Genomic DNA, 24,469 nt, shown 5'->3' with positions numbered 1-24,469 from the left:
GGGAAAAAGTCCCAATACATCATGTGATGCCACCGTAACAATGTGAGTTTGACACCCCTGATTTGGAGGTACGTTGCTTATAGGAAATAGCATTATTAAAACTTACAGGTTCAACAAATTCAAACTTCTTTCTCTCTTGAACTTCTTGGATTTTGAAGACGTATTCTAATGATGCTTCATAAAAATTCTGATGTTCTCTGTCAATCTGGGTATCTGCCTAAAATGCAAACATAAAATGATTGTAGAAATATACAATTTATGTTATTAGTATTGTTATAATTGCATCAGGAAAGTCTTCTGTAACAAAAGCTCCATATTAACTCAATATATCCTATAAAAAGTAAACCCAAGATAAATTCTCTTGGTTAGGCATTCTACTGGATTGGGAGAAGCAAATTGTTTTTTGCTCAGATAAAAAAAAATCTACAGGAATAGATAGATCAGTATGAAAATCTATGTACTGCAAAATATACAATCATCTGAGATTCATATTTCCGTGGAAGGAAATTCAATGACAGAATCACTGCGTTGCTACAGAAAACTCACCCCTGGTTCCAGACAAGATGAATTATTTGGTCTGAGAATTATTCTTAAAAAAAATTGAGAGCAATAAATAGTTCTTAGTTTTGGGAGGGGTTGCTTCTGATGTATCTTAGTTTTATTTAGTATTTTCTCCGATCCAGAACATAAATGATTATGTTAAAGAGTGGAATCAGTTAGATCAAACTCAAATTAATTGTTAGACAAAATATATTCCTCTTATGGAAAAGAACAAGAAAAAGTACTATAGAAATCTAGATTGAGTTAAAAGTCAGTAGAAGTTCATCTTGTAATCATTTTTTCTCTCTCTCTTACTCTTTCTCTCTCTCTCTCCCTCCCTCCCTCTCTCTCATCTATTAAATGTAAATAACGATCAATCGGAAATCATTGTCAGATTCAGAAATATAACAGAAAGGATAATAAAGAAAGAAGTTAAAAAGAAATACATGACCCCTTATGAAAGTAAATGAATTCTACAACCCATGTCTAAAATTTAGGCAGTGAAATATAGATAATCAATAAAATATAGATAAAATGACAGTCTAGAAACCATTTATTGCACAATCAATATTTATAAAGCAACGATTTCAAAGAGGTAAGTAATACATAGGGCATTTTTACTGGTCCCAAGCCAAAGATGGATACTTCTACAAATCCCATTGAATCAATTTTATTTTCCTGGGCTCCAAGATAGCTAAAGATGGGGACTGCAGCAGTGGTGGGTTCTGGATCCCTTTGCAACTGGTACTCTGCAATGGGGCCCGACGTCCCCCACATGCACAAGTGCAACATATGCGCACACATGCACAGCACGCACATGTGTCCTTCCTCCTGCGATGTTCCAGCTGCTCAGCAGAGCGTTGCACAGGCGCCATACGCTTTTCCACCTGTGCGAAAGCGCCGAAGAGCTCAAATACAGGTAAGGAGCTCGGACGGGCGGGTGGGGCCTCTGGAGCACCATACCGGAACGGTACCCGGTGCTCCCAGCAGGCACCGGTACGCTCATACAGGGGCGTACTGCCTGCAATCCACCACTGGACTGCAGCCAATAAATTAAAAGACACTTGCTCCTGGGGAGGAAAGCTATGGCAAATCTAGACAGCATGCTAAACAGCAGAGACATCACCCTGCCAACAAAAGTGCGTATAGTCAAGGCTATGGTTTTCCCAGATGAAATGTATGCCTGTGAAAGTTGGACCATAAGAAAGGCTGAGTGCCAAAGAATTGAGGCCCTTGAACTCTGGTGCTGGAGAAGACTCCTGCGAGTCCCCTTGGACTGCAAGGCGATCCAACTGGTCAGTCCTAGAAGAGATCAACCCTGACTGTTCTTTAGAAGGCCAGATCCTGAAGAGGAAATTTAAATACTTTGGCCACCTAATGAGAAGAAAGGACGCACTGGAGAAGAGCTTAATGCTAGGAAAGATGGAGGGCAAAAGAAAAAGGGGACGGAAGAGAATGAGGTGGCTGAATGGAGTCACCGAAGCAGTAGGCTTGAGCTTAAATGGACTCCAGAGGACGGTAGAGGGCAGGAAGGCCTAGAGGAATGCTCTCCATGGGATCGCGATGGGTCGGACATGACCATAACTAACAACAAGATCATTCAATAGACATCCAGAGGATTTATAAGCAATGAACTTCCTTTGACTTTGGGTAACTGCCTATTGAGATAAAGTTCCTTTAATCACAAAAAAACCAACCCTTTAGCAAAAAATTAACAATTTTGGGATTCGATGCACCAAAAGCATGGTATAAACCAGTCTTTTCTATGGCATTATGGTATTTACTAGGTAGAGGTAGTCCTTGACGTATGACCACAATTGAGCCCCAAATTTCTGTTGTTAAGCGAGATAGTTGTTAACTGAGCTTTTACAACCTTTCTTGCTGCATTTCTTAATTGAATCACCATAGTTGTTAAGTTAGTAACCCAGTTGTGAAGTGAATCTGGCTTCCCCATTGCCTTTGCTAGTAAGAAGGTCACAAAAGGTGATCCCATGACCACTGCAACCATCATAAATATGAGTCACTTGTCAAGTGTCTGAATTTTGACCACCTGGCCAATGGTTGTAAGTGCGAAAAATGGTTGTAAGTCACTTTTTTCAGTGCCTTTGTAACTTTGAAGTGTCACTAAACAAACTGTTGTAAGTCAAGCACTACCTGTATGTTGGATTCCCAGTCTCAGAACAGCCAGTGATCAGGGAGGGTGAAGCATATTTGCAAAACAACTGGATGACATCATGCTAGAATAGATCATACTAGAATAAATGTTGGCTTTCACCCTATGGATGGTGGAAATGTATTCCTGATGAACCAGACTGAAGGGTGGTTATAGGGAGTGGAGGATGATAATGTTCTTGAGGAATAAATTGTTAAAAAATTGCAAAGCCCAACAAAAATAATGAAGACGTTAAAGATTTCTGATAGCCATACTCTACCCAACACTCCCCCTCCCCCCTTTTGGAATGAGTGGGTGCGACTGTGGGCAACATTCTAGAATCCTCAGTGGGCCATGAAATGTTTAGCTTGAGAGTCTGACAGGGAATAACAGGAAATAGGAGTAATCTGGTGATTTTTCTACTTGCTGTTCTACTCTCCTGTTGTTAACAGCTGGGAAAAAAATGAGAGAGATACTAGACCAAGCACTGCTACTAATCTGAATAATTACTAAAAATGACATCAATGTTCCACAGTGAACCATTAGTAGTTTTTGTTTCAAATAATTAAAATTGATGCTTTAATTGTTGAAACAAAAATTGTTTGAGAAGACCCTTCCAACTGTGTTATTATGTTATGTTTCAAAATTATGACAAATCTACGCATGTAAACAGTGCACGCCTGTCTTTGAATCCTAACTGAAGTGGCATGAGGTGATCTAACTTTCCTCTGACAAATAATAGTTGTATATTACTTCTTTTAAACTCATTAATCTTTCTTCAATAGCTTCTCGTCAAAGGAAACATGAAGGAAAAACATAGCTTAACAGCTATGAAGGAAGGAAGGAAACATGAAGGAAAAACAGAGCTTAACAGCTATGAAGGAAGGAAGGAAACATGAAGGAAAAACATAACATCTATGAAGGAAGGAAGGAAACATGAAGGAAAAACAGAGCTTAACAGCTATGAAGGAAGGAAGGAAACATGAAGGAAAAACAGAGCTTAACAGCTATGAAGGAAGGAAGGAAACATGAAGGAAAAACAGAGCTTAACAGCTATGAAGGAAGGAAGGAAGGAAACATGAAGGAAAAACAGAGCTTAACAGCTATGAAGGAAGGAAGGAAACATGAAGGAAAAACAGAGCTTAACAGCTATGAAGGAAGGAAACATGAAGGAAAAACAGAGCTTAACAGCTATGAAGGAAGGAAGGAAACATGAAGGAAAAACAGAGCTTAACAGCTATGAAGGAAGGAAGGAAACATGAAGGAAAAACATAACATCTATGAAGGAAGGAAGGAAACATGAAGGAAAAACAGAGCTTAACAGCTATGAAGGAAAGAAGGAAACATGAAGGAAAAACAGAGCTTAACAGCTATGAAGGAAGGAAGGAAACATGAAGGAAAAACATAGCTTAACAGCTATGAAGGAAGGAAGGAAACATGAAGGAAAAACAGAGCTTAACAGCTATGAAGGAAGGAAACATGAAGGAAAAACAGAGCTTAACAGCTATGAAGGAAGGAAGGAAACATGAAGGAAAAACAGAGCTTAACAGCTATGAAGGAAGGAAACATGAAGGAAAAACAGAGCTTAACAGCTATGAAGGAAGGAAGGAAACATGAAGGAAAAACATAGCTTAACAGCTATGAAGGAAGGAAACATGAAGGAAAAACAGAGCTTAACAGCTATGAAGGAAGGAAACATGAAGGAAAAACAGAGCTTAACAGCTATGAAGGAAGGAAGGAAACATGAAGGAAAAACATAACATCTATGAAGGAAGGAAGGAAACATGAAGGAAAAACAGAGCTTAACAGCTATGAAGGAAAGAAGGAAACATGAAGGAAAAACAGAGCTTAACAGCTATGAAGGAAGGAAGGAAACATGAAGGAAAAACATAGCTTAACAGCTATGAAGGAAGGAAACATGAAGGAAAAACAGAGCTTAACAGCTATGAAGGAAGGAAGGAAACATGAAGGAAAAACATAGCTGAACAGCTATGAAGGAAGGAAGGAAACATGAAGGAAAAACAGAGCTTAAATATCTTGGTCATAAAAGAAACACAGTTAGGCTCATATTTAAATTATTAAAACAGGCAAACACTCTCCTTTGATAGCAACATCACTTTGACCAGTGGTGAGTTCCAACTGGTTCGGACCAGTGTGGCCAAACCAGTAGTGGTTTGGCAGCCTGGATCGCTGGAACTGGCAGCGGCCTAGGCCTGCCACACCTCTGAACCGATTCCCCAGTCGGTGGCGCCATCTTGTTTTTTAACTGCACTGCGCATGCACGCACAAAGTATGCACACGAGCGAACCGGCAGTAGTGCCAGCTGGAACCCACACCTGACTTTGACCTCATATATTTATTTACATAATAAAATGCTTTCATTTCTGCTCTGCCTAAAACAAGTATGTTTTATATCTTTTGCTTTCCTCCTTTTAAATTTGAAAATACAAAATCCCAGTTGCGAAAACTTACATCTTGCAGGTGTGACTCCTTTTTCTTAGCTGATAAATTTAAGTGCTTCTCCAGGGTGGAATAATACTTTTCACTTTCTTTGTCAAACTTCTTCTTTCCTTCCTGGAAAAGAAAGACACTTATAAAATAAATGAATTGGAAAGTCAAAGAAATGCTTATGATATAACGTAAAAAAAAAAGTTAACCCCCCCCAAACTTAGAAATGATGGCTTAAATATGAGAGATCAACACTGATCTCTCAATTGCTGTGAAGACTCAAGAGTTTAAATGCAAAATGGGTCCTTCACAGCACTTCAATCATTGTTTCTATAATGAACAGATTTTAGAGTCAAAGACAAAAGATTACATCAGAACATATAATTGCTGATTTGTTCCTAACTCCTTAAACCAAGGGTGTCAAACTCAATTTCATTGGGGGCTGCATCAGGGTTATGTTTGACTTATGGGGGTGGGGATGGGTATGCCCAACTCGATGTCACTCATGTCAGGGGCGCCTCTGGTAGCCCAAGTGCTCTGCCAGTGAAAACAGGCTCTCGAACTCCATTTTCAGCTGCCGCAGCCTCCTGCAACCCTTTGCCAGTGAAAACAGAGCTCTATTTTTGCTGTCAGAGGCATTAGTTCTTCACTGTTTCTAGGATGGCCCCACAGACCGGATCTGGCTCTCGGGCCTTGAGTTTGACACCCCTGCCTTAAACCAAATGTTTTTTTCCCCCAGGATTGCACTTTACTTGTGCATGACAGTTGTATGATATTGAGAAAGGATGCAGCCGCTTTAAAGAGTTGTCACTAGGTGCCACTTATGGACCCTGCGCACGGTCACTCATGCGCTGGTGACGTCTCGCCTGGACTACTGCAATGCCCTCTACATGGGGCTTCCCTTGGGACGCATCCGGAGACTGCAGCTAGTTCAGAACGCAGCCGCGCGGGTTATCATGGGGAGTACACGTTACTCCCACGTAACACCGCTCCTGCGCGAGCTGCACTGGCTACCTGTGGCCTTTCGGGTGCGTTTCAAGGTATTGATCACCATCTTTAAAGCGCTCCATGGCATAGGACCTAGATATCTGCAAGATCGCATCCTACCACACACGTCCCTGCGACCTATTCGCTCACACAGGGAGGGACTCCTCCTGGTGCTGTCCGCTAGGCAGTGTCAGCGGGCGACACCTAGGAGTAGGTCCTTCTCTGTGATGGGCCCAACCCTCTGGAATGACCTCCCCCCCGACATTCGAACCACCACCGACCTCCGCTCCTTCCGTCAAAAGTTAAAGACTCACCTATTTCAATCAGCTGGCCTGGCACTTTCTTAGTTTTACCTCCCGGGGATTTATTTTAATTGGGTTTGGGTTTTTAATTGGGGATGTTTTTAGGGTTTTAGAATATATTTATTTCTTGTACAGCCTATCTCCTCCATCCAAATGTATTTAATTGTTTTATGATTATATTTTTATCTGCATTGACTGTACACCGCCCCGAGTCCCTTCTTGGGAGAGGGGGCGGTCTAGAAATCCAAGAAATAAATAAATAAATAAAAGACCCTGGCATGCTCTGAAATGTCTGCTTCTCCTTCAGAGCTGAAGTCTTCCACAGCCAATCATATGATGAGGTTGTTACAGGACTTTCATAATTGGTTCTCTCTATATGTCAGCAAAGAATAGAAGCCCGTTTTGGATCTGGTGGACCCAAAGATCTGATAGTCCCAAACGAGGAGCATTTACATACATGCCGGATAACTGCGTGGGATGATGGCAATGTATGCTAAGCCAATCTGCACATGCTGTCTGCAATTATCAGCAGCCAAAAAAAAAAAAAAAAGGGAAAAATATAATTCCGAATAACTCTCCAGGCTTGAAATTATTCAACGTGGCGTTGAATAATTGAGAATGCATAATGATAAAGCATGTCTTTCCATGTCCAAGTCATGCTGGATGCTTTACTCATGTTAGGGTATATTAGTCCCATGGAATAATACTAAATATGCCTATAAAGATGATTTCTAGCAGATCCCTCTCAAGTAGTTAAGCAGGTAAAGTTTTACAAACAGAAAAAACCATTAGGTCAGATTTGAAAAAAAAAAACTTTGATGACTCATTGGCACCACAGCCGACGTCCAGACAGACAGGTCTGGCTCAGAGCAATGTGGATCATATTTTTTTTTCCCGAGTACCCACATCAACTTTTAGGGGAAAAAGGGGGTGGGGGGACAAACAACTAGTAAGAAATCCCTACTGTTCCATTTTTAACTGTCTGAGATTATCCTTTGCCAGAAATATCCAGGGACAACTGGAAATAAATTTCAGTATGAGTTGGCAGGAAGCATAAGATGAGCACTTTTATGGTTCCACATGACATTCACACGCTCCACAAGACAGAACAAGCTGGTTCAAGAGCTGACAGCTCACGTTTTTTTAATGTTTATCTCTTTCAGGAAGTTTTCTCATTTTACCTCCCAGTTGTTTTCAGGTGGAGTCAACAATTTTCACATGTAGCCCAGCTGTATGTTAAAATATACAGAAGCCAAGCAACACACACAGCTGCTGAAGTTTAAACTAAGTTTACAAACATAACTTTGGAAGAGGAGAATTCAAGGCAAGGGAGGTCGTACTAGCACAGCACATCTGCATAAATACAGAATGCACAATTGTTGAAAATTTCAGAAATTTCAGTTTAATATAAGAAATCCAGAGGAACAATTGGACCTTTGTTTGCAAAGAATTCCAAATGTTTATTACATAATAAGTGCTGTGGAGACTTTAGCAGAAGTTCTACTTGGAAAGTTGGGAGTACTGACTAATTATATTAATTGGAAATATTGTTGATGAGTGAATTGCTCAAATCACATCACTCCCTTACAGTTCTCCATGTGTTCACTCTCTTCTACTTTAGTAAGAGCTGCTGTCGTGGGAACTCAACCCGGGTTCAATAAACTATCTTTTCCCATAGATAATTGTGATTACCAATCTATCTGCAGGAATTTGGTGCCATCTTTGCTATCATTGCTGTGGGTCAAGATCAGGGGTGCTCCTGTGTCTACTGCCAAATCTATACATCTAAAATAGCACTTATATCATCTGAACATCTTTTGCCCAAAATTTCTATAGGCCATTCAAAGATCAGGTCAATGCAAAGGATAGATAAGGAGCAAACAACATACATTTTGTGCGTAGACGAACTCAGGCTGTGTGTCTCATAATAAAGGTAGGAAAGATTCATGTATCAAAATCCAGAATATTCCTCCTAATCACTCAATAGTGTAGACAACTTAGATCAGTGATAGCTAACCTTTTTGCCGCAGAGTAGCAAAAGCGCATGCGTTTGTGAAAGCTTGTGTGTGCGCCCATAATGCAATGCGCAGGTGATCCCCCGTGTGCCTTGTCCCTGTGTATGTGAAAACTCCCGCCCTGCCCCGTGCATGTGTGTGACCCCCCGTGTCCCACCCTCACGCATCCCACCCCACATGCGTGTGTGTGAGACCCCTGTGTGCGCCCCACCCCCCATGCATGCGCTCAGATCTCCTGCATGTGCCCCAACCCCTGTGCATGTGCGGCGAAGATCCAAAAAGCAGCTGGCTGGTGGGAGACACGCGCACATGCGTGATGGAACTGAGCTGGGGCGATGGCTTGCATGCCCGCAGAGAGGGCTCTGCCTGCCACCTGTTTCACACGTGCTATAGGTTCACCATCATGGATTTAGATAGACTATTAATATTAGTATTTCAACCAGTAGAATCTGGCAGCAGACAATAAGTTCTTTGATTATTGTGAGGAAGGAACATGTCTGAATTGTTCAACATGTTAAAATGAATGTTGTCATCTACTAAAAACCAAAATTAACTTATAAGGAAGAAGCAGCTACCTGGTAGGAGAATATAAGTATGGGAGTCTAAGTAGGAGAACAGAAAAAAAATGACTCTCTTTAATTGTCCAGTTTGCCAACATATTTGCTACAAACCCCAAGAAATAAGAACAGGTCATAATTAAGTCAGTGCAGTGAAACAGATCATAGTATTGTTCAACGATTGATATGATGCAACTGTTGAAACCCTGAACTCTGCATGGGGAATTTCCCAGTGAAAGCAGAACTTCAGCCATGAATTCCTTACAGTACTGGGTCCTATTAATCATATTATTTCACTCAATCAATTATTTGTAATACAAGATGCTACCCTGTTGTGTAAAATCTGTAGCTCTGTTCATAAAAGGCCCTTGTTTGGTGTGGCAAGCTATTTACTTGCTTGCAAATGCCATGAGTTTTCACCATTCTCATTTGTTTTTTGTTTGTTTCTTTTGTTTTTATTGGATTTATATGCCGCCCTTCTCCCAAAGGACTCAGGGCGGCGTACAACATTAAAAAACACACATCCCGAAAGTTAAAAAGAAATTAAATATATATCCCCAAAAAACAAATCGAATTTATAGAACAATACATTTAAAAAATGAGTTAAAATTAACAGGCCAGGCCGGCTTGTTGGAAAAGCCAACTTTTTAGGGCGTGTCGGAAGGATCGGAGGTCGGGGATTATGTGAAGCTCCGGGGGCAGCTCATTCCAGAGGGAAGGTGCTCCCACAGAGAAGGCTCTCCCCCTGGGGGTCACCAGCCGACACTGTCTGGCCGACGGCACCCTGAGGAGGCATATCGACAATATCCAATTGACTGAGCCCATATGTGGCAACTCTGCAATTATGAATGAAAATGGCATAGATCAGGGCTGTCAAATTTGCGGCCCGCGGGCAGAGGCGTCATGTGTTGGCCACGCCCACACCCAGTTTAGCAAAAGGGGGAAAAATCGCGATACTTCACGTGACACTGCAAGTTTGACACCCCTGGCATAGATGCATTTCTTTGAAATTTAGTAAGGACATTACATTAGCTGAAAGCCACATTTGTGGTGCTTTTGAGTCAGCCTTGACTTTTGGGTAACTGCCTGACCCTGCATCATTGCCTCTTTCTTCCTTGAGCTGAGATTCACTAGGCCCGTGATGGCGAACCTATGACACGTGTGCCACAGGTGGCACGCAGAGCCCTTTCTGTGGACACGCAAGCCATCACCCCAGCTCAGCTACACCATGCATGTGTGCACGCCTCCTGCCGGCCAGCTGATTTTGGGGTTTCTGCTGCACATGCGTGGGGTGTATGCGGGAGACCCCCTCGTGGTCCGTTTTTGCTTCCAGAAGGCTGCAGGGAGGCCTACTAGGCCCAAAATGGGATGCAGGAGGTCACGTGCCTATATACAGGGGGCGAGGCACACAGAGGTTGTCATACATGCACGCATGCACGCTTTCGTCCATGAGTGCATGCTTTTTTGGCATGCGGCGACAAAAAGGTCGTCACTCTACTAGGCAAAGTTGTTCAACTGTGTTCCAATTTCTAGCCTGTGGCTTTTAACACCCATATCAAACTGGCCCACAACAGAAAGTATTTGTATAGTATTATTATACAATTTAGTGAACCAGTACAAGTTTGGTTGACTGAAGAGAAAGAAAACCAACACTTAGATCTATGGTATATAGATCATGGGTGTCAAACTCGTGGCGTCATGTGATGTATTGCAACATTTTCCCATTCACGGAGCTGGTGTGACCTGTGCGTGATGTATCCGGCCCACGGGCCACCAGTTTAACACTGCTGATCTAGAAGCACTATTACCATCTTGTAACCTATGAATTCAATGATTAACATCCATCATGTTCTATATTGAATTATACTGAATTATGATAATAAGGACATTATTACATTTGCTGCAGATAAGTAAATAATGTGTAGAACGTCAAATTGGGAAGAAATAATGACAACTTCATCACTAACTTGCTTACAGCTCTATGAATTGCTGATTATTGGGGTTTCTTACAAATAAATTCTCTGTATTAAGTCCCACAAGCCACAGGACTGCTGCCTTGAAATCTCAGTCATGATCTGCATGCAAAAATATGTAAACACTAACAAGTTCTGAAGTAGGGATGAGCAGATGCTCTCTATGGATCAGGAGAGAAACTGCAAGAAGGAAGTTTTCCCAAACTTTATTTCCAATTACAAGATAATATCATATATACTAGCCAAAGTAACACCCAAAAGTATTTTCTGGATTTGCTTACTAACTTTTTTTGTGTTTCCAGGACCAGGAGCTTGTGAATTTCGTTTGGTGATGAGAAACAGATTGGGAACTAATGGCTTTTGTTTTGGAAGCATAGCGGTGTGGGTTTCTGAACCTAGGAGGAATCTGACACCAATTATACTTGCTGCTAATAAAGGCATTCAGTCTGCGAGAACGGCTGTAGATTAAATTATAAAACAAAGATCATTAATGACTTAACCATTTGGTGCAGGAATTTATTCTGTAGACTCCCCAAAGAGCAACAGATAATGATGAAAATGATGTATTGGGAAAAAGCAAAACCCACATAATAGATACGCTGGATCCAGAGGTGAGTTTCTGCTGATTCAGCATGGATCGGGCTCCGCCAGTGGTGGGTTTCAGAATTTTTTAGAACCTCTTCTGTAGGTGTGGCCTGCTTTGTGGGAGTGGCTTGCCAGCCACGTGACTGGGTGGGAGTGGCTTGCCAGCCACGTGACCGGGTGGGAGTGGCTTGCCAGCCATGTGACCGGTGGGAGTGGCTTTCCAGCCATGTGACTGGGTGGGAGTGGCTTGCCAGCCATGTGACTGGGTGGGCATGGCCAACTTGTAAAATGTGGTGAAACTCACTTAACAACGCTCTTGCTTAGCAACCAAAATGTTGGCTCAGAAACTCTGGCATTTGAAGTGAGCAAGTCTTAAAGCTGTCAAGTTACAAGACCCTTGTACCCCTAACCCTTTAGAAAAAAACCCCCAGGGGTGTTCAAACTTGACAGCTTTAAGACTTGTGGACTTCAGTTCCCAGAATTCCTACTCTCTCTCTTCATCTTGATGATGTGCGGACGGAGAGGGTGAGGGAGCTGGAACCGGTTCTAAACGGCACTGTAGATTTGTGGAACCTCTTCTATAGAAGAGGTTAGAACTGGCAGGAACCCACCCTTGGGCTCTGCCCACCCGCCCGGACATCTCTGCGTATGCACAGAAGCGTCATGCCTGCACGCATGAACGAACCGATAGTAAAAAAAATAGAAACGCACCACTGGTTGGATCCAACAAACTGTCCCACTCTTTGGGGTTCTCCAAAATTCTTTATCCACTGTGGGGTGCTACAAAGAACAAGAGGTGCCATGAATGAGCTACCTCTGCCCTAATTTTTTTTGGGGGGATGACATTCTATCTTTCTTGGCACCTCTTCTTCTTTGTGGCACCCCACAGTGGATGAAGTATTCTGGAGAACCCCAAAGAGTCGGGCAAACTCTTCTGTGGGTTTTGCTTTTTTTCCCCAATAGGTCATTTTCACCATTATCTTTTGCTCTTTGTGGAAACTGCAAGATAAATTCCTGCACCAAATGGTTATGTCATTAATGTGCTTTGATAAACTGTAAACATTTTCCAAAGCTACCTACACACAGGACCAGCAGTCAATTAAAATTCCACCCTTCCTCCTAAAGGGGAAACAAAAGATAGTCTGTTACAATAGGGGCAATAGTTCACCTTCCTTAAGATTCAATGTTTGGAAACCGGCTATTTTGAAAAAAAAACCCACACAAAAACCTTAACTATGATTTCCTGTTGCCAGATCATCCAGTGACCTATGAGGTCCGTTTACTGGAAAGCAAGTAATAGAGCTTTTTTAATTGTCTCTATTCTTACCACATGCTGGCATATATTTTTTTTATTCCAAAGGCAGAAGAAAATTACTTAGAGGAGCCTTGGTAGATGTCCAAGCCATTCGTCACACAAGTTTAAGCTGAATTTATATCTTCATTTTTATTGAGACGACAATCTCGCTGTTGAGGATTTCTCAATAAAAATATGAGCAAGCCAGTCTTTTTCAGCTTCGAAAATAAAAACTGCTTGACAAATATTCCCAGAACACTTCTAAAACAAAATCAGTAACTTTCAAATTTATGGGTCAGCAAGAACAAAATGCCCATCTTTAACTGCCAATAAAAATACATGTTTATTTTTTTCATGGAAGCCCCCATTGCAACCTCTTAAGATTCAAAGAAAATCACAATAAAGGTGGGAGGGGGGAAAGACGCAAAGGGCCATATTTTCTAGCAGCAAAGGGGATTTCTTTTGCGGGAAATCAGAGCATTTTCAATTATGCCAAGAAATCTCCTCTTACCTGCCCCCCCCCCCCCACAAGAAAGCAATTACTTTTAGTTTATGGTCAATAAACTAGTAATATTGGATGTCGCTCTGGAATACTAGCATTCCTTCCACCTTAATCCTTTAAACTTTTTTTTTTTCAAAACAGCACAAAAAGAAAAGAAAACCCTACTCCCAATAAAACTGGGAAACAAAAAGCAATTTTTCATCCATTATAAGCATTTGTTCTTGCCTGTCAAAATTAACTGCTAACTTTTTCGCATTTGGGACCCGTTTGTACCTTGGTGTAGTGAATTCATTGTTGTGCAATTTCCTTCTTAGTCTCTTAAAATAATACAAATGGAAACCTATACCTAATTAAAAGAAGCTGTTTCTTGTGTTTGGGTTTCTGTTTGGATGTGCATATCTATAGACCAGGGGTGTCCAAACTTGGGAACTTTAAGACTTGTGGACTTCAACTCCCAGAATTCCCCAGCCAGCTGGCTGGGGAATTCTGGGAGTTGAAGTCCACAAGTCTTAAAGTTCCCAAGTTTGGACACCCCTGCTATAGACTATGCGAAAAAGACCAACAATCAAGTAACAATACCCCCAATCAAGAAGTTGCCAAAGAAGCCAACAGCAAACAACCCAACTGAAGAATTTCTAAGACCACTCCCCACCAACACTGATAGGCAAGCCAGTAGAACAGGGGTGTCAAACTCGATTTCATTGAGGGCTGCATTAGGGATGTGCTTGACTTGGAGGTCGGGGTGGGCGTGGCCAGCTCGATGTTATTCGTGTTGGGGGCACCTGTGGTGACCCAGGCGGGGCTGGGGGATGCATTGTCTCCTTCCTTCCTTTTCCTTCCCTCTTCATTCTCCTTTCTTCTTCCTTCCCCTCTTTCCTTCTTTTTCCTTTCTTGCTCCCTTCTCATCTTTCCTTCTTTTTCCTTTGTCTTTCCTCTTTCCCTTTCTCCTTTCCTGTTTCTTCTTGGATGCTCAAAAGGGGAAACATTTCTGCTTTGTTTTGTTCTGCTTTTAGCTTGTTTTGCTAGCCCTCTGCCAGCGAAAGCTCTCTCCCCCACACCCCGAGTGCCCTTTTCGCTGGCAGAGGAACCACGGGCCAGTCCTTTGCTGTTTCCAGGGCAACCTCATGGGCCAGATCTAAGCATCCCGCGGGCCAGATACGGCCCACGGGCCTTGAGTTGGACACTCCCACACTAGAATATAAACTGACATCAAACAGCACTTCTTACTAGCACGGATGGTGTTACTTAGTTTGGGAAGGTCTGCAAGAAAGCAAGAAAGCTGAGAGACCACCAAGGACCACCAATGACCCTCAAACTTTGTGATAACAATATCAATTTTCCCTGTAAGAAAGAACATATGTTTTATATATGTACCTTAAAATTTCAATTTCATTTTTAGCATATTTATACATTACTCTATACATTAAGGAAATAACTCTTCGTATTCATGGAAAAGTAGAAAAAAATATCCACAGGTATCTCAAAAAGCTGGTTTTGTTTTTAGGAGGATCACTAGCTCTTTAAATTTTGCAATGATCAGTGATATTTTAACAACTCTTCCCAATGGAATATGGAAGATAATTGGTCCAATATAGGTAAAGGTATGTGCTAGTCGTTCCCGACTCTAGGGGGCCGTGCTCTTCTCCATTCAAACCCGAAGAGCCAGCGCTATCCAAAGACATCTCCGTGGTCATGTGGCCGGCATGACTAAACGCCGAAGGCGCACATAACACTGTTACCTTCCCACCAAAAGTGGGCCCTATTTTTCTACTTGCATTTTTACATGCTTTCGACCTGCTAGGTTGGCAGAAGCTGGGACAAGTAACGGGGGCTCACTCCATTATGCGGTGCTAGAAATTCGAACTGCTGACCGTTCCATCAACAAACTTGGCATCTTAGCCACTGAGCCACCGCGCTCCTGTTGGTCCAATATATCTACTTACTAATGACATAACAGAGAAGACAGGCATTCCAAATGGAAATAAGAGCATAGGAAACTTATAAAAATCCAGGCAGCTTAGCCATTAGATTTATTTAACTGTCTACTCTGATTAGCAGCAGCTTATTTTTTTTCTTATCTTCTTGTCAACTGTAGTCATCAGGGATTGAAACAGTGATCTTCACTCTAAACATGTGCTCAACCCCTGAGTCATCCACACAATAGGAAGTTGTGGGTGTAATACTTGCACTGCTGCTTGCCTGGACAAAAATGAGGCAGGCCACCATCGTAAAAAGGTATCACTAATGGGGAAACTTTTGTGTGTGTGTGTATAGGGATCTAACTTGCAAAACATGTTACTGATGAAAGATTGTTTGCTTATCTCAGGAGAAGAAGGAAGTATTACAGACTCTCAAGTTCCTACAGTGATCTTAAATGGCAATAGCACTTAGACTTATGTACCACTTCACAGTGCTTTATAGCCCTCTCTAACCAGTTTACAGAGTCAGCCTATTTGCCCCCAACAATCTGGATCCTCATTTTACCGGCCTCGGAAGAATGGAAGGCTGAGTCAACCTTGAGCTGGTCAGAATTGAACTGCCAAACTGCTGGAAGCCGGCAGAAGTAGCCTGCAGTACTGCATTCTAACCACTGTGCCACCATGGCTCTAAATCCAAGTCGAATTACGTGATTGGAGAGTATTGGTAGTGGAAGATGACTTGTTTTGGTTCTCTGGGGATAGCAAAAGAGCTTAATGTTGGAGTAGGGTAAGGAATCTACTGTATTTTTCGGCGTATAAGACACTCCGAAGTATAAGACGCACCTAGATTTTTGGGAAGAAAACAAGGGAAAAATATCTGCCTCTCAGCAATTTGCCTCCTTGCAACAAACAGTACAGACAATATACACTGTTTGTAGTGTTATATTTCAGACTATACTTGTACAGATGCTGTTAAAATTGATGTGCTTTCTGGAAGTATAGTTATTCTCTGCTATTTAAAAGAATAGCACTTTTTAAAACAATAGCACGGGGGCCTCTTCGGATCAAGCATTTATTTTAAAAAGCTTCTTCATTTTGTTAAGTTGTCTAGAATAATAATAAAGCAGTCTTTAAAAAATAAATGTAATGATTTGAACATTCCAGGCCTTCCTGTCCTCTACCATCCTCTGGAGTCCATTTAAGCTCATGGCTGCTGCTTCAGTGACTCCATCCAGCCACCTCATTCTCTGTCGTCTCTTTCTCCTTTTGCCCTCAATCTTTCCCAGCATTAGGCTCTTCTCCAGTGAGTGCTTCCTTCTCACAATACAAGGTAATTTAAAAATTTTTTGTTTCATTTAATTTATATTCTCAAATATCTTGGGAGATTCTGCGATTTATAGTCCCAACACATTTCTGGATTGGAAAAGAGTAATTTAAAGTAGATTCGATCCACCAACATTTTCTGAGGGAGCTAATTCCATCTTAATTATTTACTGTATAAAAATACTTATTTTTAAGGCTTAAATCTCTTTCCAAACAATTTCACAGCATGTCAAGCCATCTAGTTATTATAAGAGAAGGAAGTGAATTCTCCATCACTGTTCTACACATTTTCCTTACAAAAAATTATGTCATCTCCTTTATATAAACCCTCCAACAGCAAATGTTTAGCTTTTCAAAGAGAAGTATCTCCTTCCCTTGATCATTTTGTTTGCTTTTTAAGTGACCTTAAATCAAAGAGGCTGAAGTCACAAACAGTGGAAAATATTACTTATCTCATAAAGTGTTTGCAGATTTATACTCCTCTTTGCTAAGGTTCTCTGGGGTAGAGAGAGAATTGAACCCCCCCCCCCAAAAAAACACCCATCTATTTAATACAGTATCTGCCAAATATAAATATTTAAATATTCCTTGTAGCTATCAGGTGACATCACAGCGTAACTCTCCCTGTAGTTTTGAGCCAGAAACTTTCTATAGGAAAACAATCTCATGCTCATCATCAAAGATTGTATACAAATGTTTTCCTGTTTATAGAAATGGGGAAAACAAGGAAGGAAGATAAATGAATAAATCCGAAGGTTAATCAAGGCTGCGCAGCCCTTAAGTAGTCTAAGCAAGTACTGTGAGCTTCTGATATAACATTATTGTTTTATGCATAGTCACTGCTATAACGTCCATATTTGGGACACAACAACAGAAAGGCCCTCTATGGAAGATGATTAAGAGACAGTGGACAATGAAAAAAAATCAAGATCAAAATCACGCAACAAGGAAAAGAACACCCTTCTCATATTTTTCAGCGACTGGCATTAGAACTCCGTTTCTTTTAGAAGATATGTAAGATGTTATAAGACATAATATATCCATCATAGCTAGTAATTTTTATTATTTATTAGATTTATACAGCTTCCCACCTTGCAGTACACTACTCGGGATAGCTAAAAGGTAAAGGTTCCCCTTGTATATATGTGCTAGTCATTCCAGACTCTAGGGGGCGGTGGTCATCTCCGTTTCAAAGCCGAAGAGCCAGCGCTGTCCGAAGACGTCTCCGTGGTCATGTGACTGGCATAACTAAACGCCGAAGGTGCAAGGAACGCTGTTACCTTCCCATCAAAGGTGGTTCCTATTTTTCTACTTGCCTTTTTTGGTTGGTTTCAAACTGCTAGGTTGGCAGAAGCTGGGAGAAGTGACGGGAGCTCACTCCATTATGCGGCGCTAGGGATTCAAACCACTGAACTGCCAACCTCTCAGGTCAACAAGCATCTTAGCCACTGCATCCCTTATAGCTAGCTACAGTAATAAAACAGAAGCAATAAAAAGAATTCCAAAAGAAGAAGAAGAAACCAAGAAAAAACTGGCCCCCAATCCATAACTATACCCTTTCATCTCCAAAATCCTTAAGATTCCAATCCCACTGTCCTAGCACTTGTGGGGAAAGCCAGCTGTTCATAGTTTTCAATTCAATTCAAACCTTTATTGTCAGAGTACAACGTTTGTACAATGAGATTGGCTGAGCCTCCTTTCGTGCGCCCCCCCCCCCACCACCAATACAATACAACTCACAGTGAAAGACAAAAAATTCCTAGCCCAGTGAATCCCATTAATAAACATCCAGTCCAAGCACCCAGCATCTTGCGAACTTATTGCACATGGCTCTGGCCCTGCAAGTCAATCGTACTATGTTGTTGTAGAGTTATTTTTTCATTCAGGAGTCTGACAGCCCACAGATAAAAACTGTTCTTCAGCCTGTTTGTGCTGCTGCCTATGCTTTTATATCTCCCTCCAGATGGTAGTAGAATAAAGAAGGTCATCCCTGAGGATTTTCCTCACTCTTCTAAAGCAGTGATGTAGTCTAGTGGTATCTGGAAAGATAAGAGGGTGGATCTTAAGGGGAAGAAGGGTCTTTCACAGGGCAGGGGCAGCTCCAGGAAAAGCATAGTTCCTAGGTGGGATTTAAGGGTAGGGGCCTGGAGTAGGTCCGCTGTATCCAATCTAGTGCAAATGAGCCAATATCCTCAGGGAGAAGGTAGTCCCACCAAAAATCTGGTCTGTGCCATAGAAGGCTTTAAAGGTGACAACCAGCATTTTGAAGGTACACAGACATAAACTGGGAGTGTTTAATGTCCCATAATCTTCAACAGCACCCCTTCAATAACATTATCCTTGTCAAGCCCAAAGAATCAGGACCACACATGAAGCTCCAGTTAAGCTGATTTATTGCTCATGTCTATACACAAGAATCGAATCACCTAATGGTCAGCTCTAAATGGGTGCTAGATAAGAGTCAACAGAATTCAAGGTATTAGACATGGACTGTTTATGGGAATGTAATGACTCTAGACTGATTACTCTCTTGACCCTGCCTTCAAGCTTTGCCTGTCCCTCTCCAAATGCTCCTTTAAGCATTTGTCTTAAGCATCCAGTCCCTGAGTTGGAATTCTCATTCAATTATCTCATTTTCTGATGAGGAACTGCTAGTTTAGTCTCCAACTTCTTCGATGTCAATTTTTTTGGGTACATTGTGAACCTGCTTGCAGTGGGAATATAGAAATCAATTTTCTTCACTGCATTCTTTCATCAGAACACTTTTTTATTTTTAAAAAAGTTGTATTATTTTAACTGTCAAACAATTTGTATTCTACCATACCAGGCTGAAACTTACTTAATTATTTAAAGCATGTATATTGCTCTTCAGTCTGGAAAGCTCTTAAGAGTGACTTACAGTATAATAATAATAACAACAATAACAACAACAACAATAATAATTTGATTCTACAAAAAACCACCCTACCTGGAACAGCTTATATCCTTCAATGTCACCTTAACAGTTCCTAGGTCCTTGGTTAGGACTCGAGCTGTTGAGCTACCAACCAGCCCCGAAGGCTGTGAATCTCACCAAAGATGATGATGATGATGATGATGATGATGATGATGATGATGATAATAATAATAATAATAATAATAATAATAATAATAATAATAATAATAATACAGACAATCTCTTTCCCTCAGTCTCCTGATTTAAAAAGACACCATGTTGAAGGAACAGAACAGGAAAAGAAAGCTTCAGTTGTTTGCCTTGAGACTTAAGTATCTGCTACTCAAAATAATTTGGCAAAATTGCTTTATTCTTTACAGGCAGGTCTGTGAGCCAGAAATTCTCTGCTAGCTACATAAGAAGAAAAGTCCTTTCTTCTGCGGTTGGCACAGAATCACTGCAAATCATTCTTCTCCTATCTCTGAATTTCTATATCAAATAGGAGAGTGAATTAAAGACCAAAAGAGTTCTCCCAGCTGTACAAATTGCTTTGCCCCTGTTCTGGCAATTTCTTTTAATTATTGCTCTCCAAAGACTGTAACAGCATAATTGTTTCTCAAAACTGTATCATAGGAGAAGGGTGAACAGGAAATAATAATAATCACAGGATTAGATAAGTGGACAAAAATGCCAAATGCAGTCTAAACATCTAAACATACTTAAACACCATTGTCATTGACAAATTTACCATCAGTCAATTGCAAAAGACAGCTTTAATGGGAACAGTTTACATCCTGCCATGATACCTGCAACACCACCAAACATAAACATCTATCTATCACACAGGTCCTTGGGAAAGACTTGATTGGAGGACAAAAATACCAATGCAATCCAAACATCTGGCTAACTGTGTGACCAACCATGATAACAACAACAATAGTTGATAAGAAAGACAAAAGAATATGGATTGTGGACATGGAAGTACCCAGAGATAGCAGAATAAAAGAGAAAGAACTGGAGAAAACAACAAAATATAAAGACCCACAAACATTAATAGAACAACTGTAGCAAAAGAAAGTTCAGATACTACCAATAGTAATAGGTGCTTTTGGTGCAAGCCCAAAATAACTGGAGCACCACGTGATCACCATCGGTATTGACAAATTCACCATCAGTCAATTGCAAATGGCGGTTTTACTTGGAACCACTTCCATCCTGCGACAATATCTGTAACACCATCCAACATCCATATCTGCCCATCAAAGGTCCTTGAGAAGGACTCGATAGTTATAAAAATGCCAAATCCAGTTTGACCATCTGACTGACTGTGTGACGAACCATAAGAATGCAACAGCAAGCTAAGTAATGTGATAGGCAGGTACTATATGGCATTATGTACGTATATAGGGATGTTTCAGGAATTGCAACAAGATCCTATAGCTTGAAGGTCTGGGAGATTCTGAAATGCCGTGGAAATGTGAGGTTGTGATAATTCAAGATAGAGATACGGAGCCAAATCAACAGAACAACAAACAGATCCGTTTCTTTCTGTGCCAAAAGGAATAGCAAAAGCAGAAGGAATGCAGTGCTGGGCGGAAGAGGGGAGGTGGCGAGCAAAGAAGTCTTCATTAATTTCTTAAAAACATCAAGAATTTGCTCCTCCATCTTCTTTGATGTGATGCAGATTGTTGCAAAGAGGCCAGGCAGCACTTGAACAAATATTGCTAAATACTATTCAGAATGGATAAGACAGAACCAAGAGGGAGCTGGGCCCTAAAAGCAGACAACACAGTAATCCATGATTTCAACATTACCAGCTGGGTTCCAGCTAACCACATTGACCAAATAAGGAAAGTGCCTTCATGCCTGGAATCCTTTCCCAGTTAGCTCACTCTACTCCCCCCTCCCCGCCTTACAGTTGGGGAATATAAAAGATAGAGGTCATTCTCCCACCCACCCACCCATACTTTCTAGCTTAGATAAATTTGATTGCCAGGCTACCCAATGCATATTGAAATTTGATTGCCAGGCTACCCAATGCATATTGGGATTTGCTAACGGTAGGGGAAGGCAAGAGATTCAATGGCATTAACAAAAATGTATCATATACCCTGTTTTCCTGAAAATAAGACCTCCCCAGATAATAAGCCCAATTCGGCTTTTGAACGCATGCGCTCAAATAAGCCCTCCCGGAAATATTGCAACACAGCAGCAGCCATGAGGTGACCACACTTGCCACCGCCTGCACCTCAAAAATAATAAGATCTTCCTGAAAATAAGGCCAAGCGCTTATTTCTGGGGTCAAAAGAAAATAAGACCCTGTCTTATTTTGGGGGGAAGCATGGTACCATATTCTTCACATATTTTGAATTAGAGTTTCCAGCCAGAATGAGCAAAAGATGAAAGATCTGAAAACTGGAATACAGATACTTACAAGCATTCATTAAAGGACCGTTCATAGTTACAAGGGCACTAAAAAAAATAGGACTTATGACTGTTTCTCACACTTAACGACCGTTGCAACATCCCCTTAGTCACATGATCAATATCCAGACACTTGGCAACTGGCATGTATTTATGACATGGGATCATGGGATCTCCTTTTATGACCTTCTGATAAGCAAAGTGAATGGGGAGTCAGATTCACTTTATAATTGTGTTACTAACTGGACAACTGCAGTGTTTCACTTAACAACTGTGGAAGGAAAGGTCATAAAATAGGTCAAAACTTGCTAAACCATCCTGCTTAACGACAAAAAATTGAGATTCAATTTTGGTTGCAAGTGGAAGATTACCCCCATAAAAATAGGTTTTTAAAAAGAGACTGGACAGCCACTCGCCTGAAATGTTATAGGGCAGTGATGGTGAACCTTTTTTGGCTCGCGTGCCACAAGTGGGGGGAGCGCAGGGGGGTCGAGTGCGGGTGTGCCGCACCCATAATGCAATGCGCGACCCCCAGTGCGCATGTACGCACAACGCGCAACCCCCCAGTGCGCATGCGCGCACAACGCACGACCCCCCCTTTTTACATTTTTTTTGCCCTCCCCAGGGTCCAGGGGCTTTATAGGAGCCTGGGGAGAGCGAAAAGAGTCTCCCCCAACCCCCCGGAGGCCCTCCGGAGGCTTCAGGGACTGTCCGGAGGCTTCCCTGAAGCCTTCGGAGCGCTTAAAACCACCCTCCGAGCAAACCGGAAGTGACTTCCGGGTTGCTCGGAGGGTCGTTTTAAGCACTCCAAAGGCACCAGGGAAGCCTCCGGACAGTCCCTGAAGCCTTCGGAGTGCTTAAAACCACCCTCTGAGCAAACCGGAAGTGACTTCCGGGTTGCTCGGAGGGTCGTTTTAAGCGCTCCAAAAGCATCAGGGAAGCCTCGGACGGTCCCTGAAGCCTTCAGAGCACTTAAAACCACCCTCCGAGCAACCCGGAAGTCACTTCCAGTTTGCTCGGAGGGTGGTTTTAAGCGTTCCGAAGGCTTCAGGGACGGTCCCTGAAGCCTCCGGGGGGGCGGGGGAGGCTCCTTTCGCCCTCCCCAGGCTCCTATAAAGCCTCTGGAGCCTGGGGAAGGCGAAAAATAGCTTTTAAAAAGGTGAACTCAACTGGCCAGCGCAGCGCCTCGCGTGCCCTGACAAATGGCTCCGCGTGCCACTTGTGGCACGCGTGCCATAGGTTCACCATCACGGTTATAGGGTCTCCTGCTTGAATAGGGGGTTGGACTAGAAGACCTCCAAGGTCCCTTCTAGCTCTATTCTGTATTTCAATCTTTGGCAATTTCAAGACAGGAAATCATTAGCTAGCTCAGACTTAATACTTAAGATCGGAAGCTTGGTTAATCATAAACACAACTAATATTTACTCTCTTTATCTTCCCCATATTTATCAGTTTAATAACTCTCGCAAATCATTTTCAAGTTACATAAGACCCCCAACATTACAAAATCTCCCTATCCTATTTATTCTCTCCATCCTAGTCCCACACACAGACCAGATCATCTCAGTTATCTGAAGGAAGAAGATGCCAGCATATACTACACATGACTAGCTAAACGGAGAGTAAGCTATGTTAAAAATAGAAGCCTAATCTCTTTTACATCTTACTTCAGTTTATAGTAAATCTTGAAGATATGAGTAGTGTGAAACCATTAGTTCTCAGAGCCATAAATTTCTCTAGCACATGACATACCAGTAAGAGATAGGATAACAGTTAATGCAATACTATTTTTTTTAATTCTCATTACAACTGAAACCCTCCAAAAGCATGCTATTGTCACTTTGTGAGTAAAGACTTGTCAATCACTATAACTGAATAACTAGGCAACAGAAATGTATCAATGTTGGCTGATTATTAGTATTGCTATTGTTATGAGAGGTTTTTTTATTTTTTTTATTTTGCAGCTATTGTAATTTTTATGACATTAGCCACCAGAAGTCTGTATTGATTACAAGATCACACATGAAAACCAACCAATCAACAAACAGCTTCTTAGAACAAGACTGCATAAAGTCTCCAACCTTGGCAATTTTACTACTCGTGGACTTCAATTCCCAGAATTCTTCCATGCTGGCTGAAGAATTCTGGGAGTTGAATCCACAAGTCGTCAAGTTCCCAAGATGGAATCTCTTGTGCCCCCCCCCCCCAAGTCATTAATCCAAGAGAATGTGCATACTTTGACTTTGAACTTAAGAGATGTAGTAGTGATGCAACGATAAAGTAAAAACAGTAGTATTCCTTAACAAAAACAGTAGTATTTCTTAACAACTCACCTTTGCTGCACCTATTTGCTCTTTACGAAATTTCTCAAGTGGTGCTATTAAAACATCATCCGCATTCTGGATCTGAAATACCAAACCAAAAAAAACACATTATTTCAATGGTAGGTATATAATAATAATAATTTAAAATAATAATATTTTGAAGTAGTTCAGTAGTTTTTACATTTAAA

At 41.5% G+C, this 24,469-nt stretch overlaps 1 protein-coding gene across 2 annotated transcripts in view; it reads right to left on the bottom strand.

The window, feature by feature from the left end:
• Positions 1 to 24,469, bottom strand: part of ARHGAP42 (Rho GTPase activating protein 42) — a 177,918-nt gene that overhangs the window by 65,479 nt on the left and 87,970 nt on the right. For both annotated transcript variants that reach the window (XM_081951231.1, XM_081951232.1), the window contains exons 4-6: positions 24,291 to 24,362; positions 5,165 to 5,266; positions 107 to 217 (exon numbers count right to left, since the gene is read on the bottom strand). In XM_081951231.1, the coding sequence (XP_081807357.1) occupies positions 107 to 217; positions 5,165 to 5,266; positions 24,291 to 24,362 (285 nt within the window). The remainder of the gene's footprint in view (positions 1 to 106; positions 218 to 5,164; positions 5,267 to 24,290; positions 24,363 to 24,469) is intronic.

The sequence above is a fragment of the Natrix helvetica genome (assembly GCF_964273705.1).
Source record: "Natrix helvetica genome assembly, chromosome: 4".
NCBI lineage: Eukaryota > Metazoa > Chordata > Lepidosauria > Squamata > Natricidae > Natrix > Natrix helvetica.
This window is presented reverse-complemented; position numbering and strand designations above follow the sequence as displayed.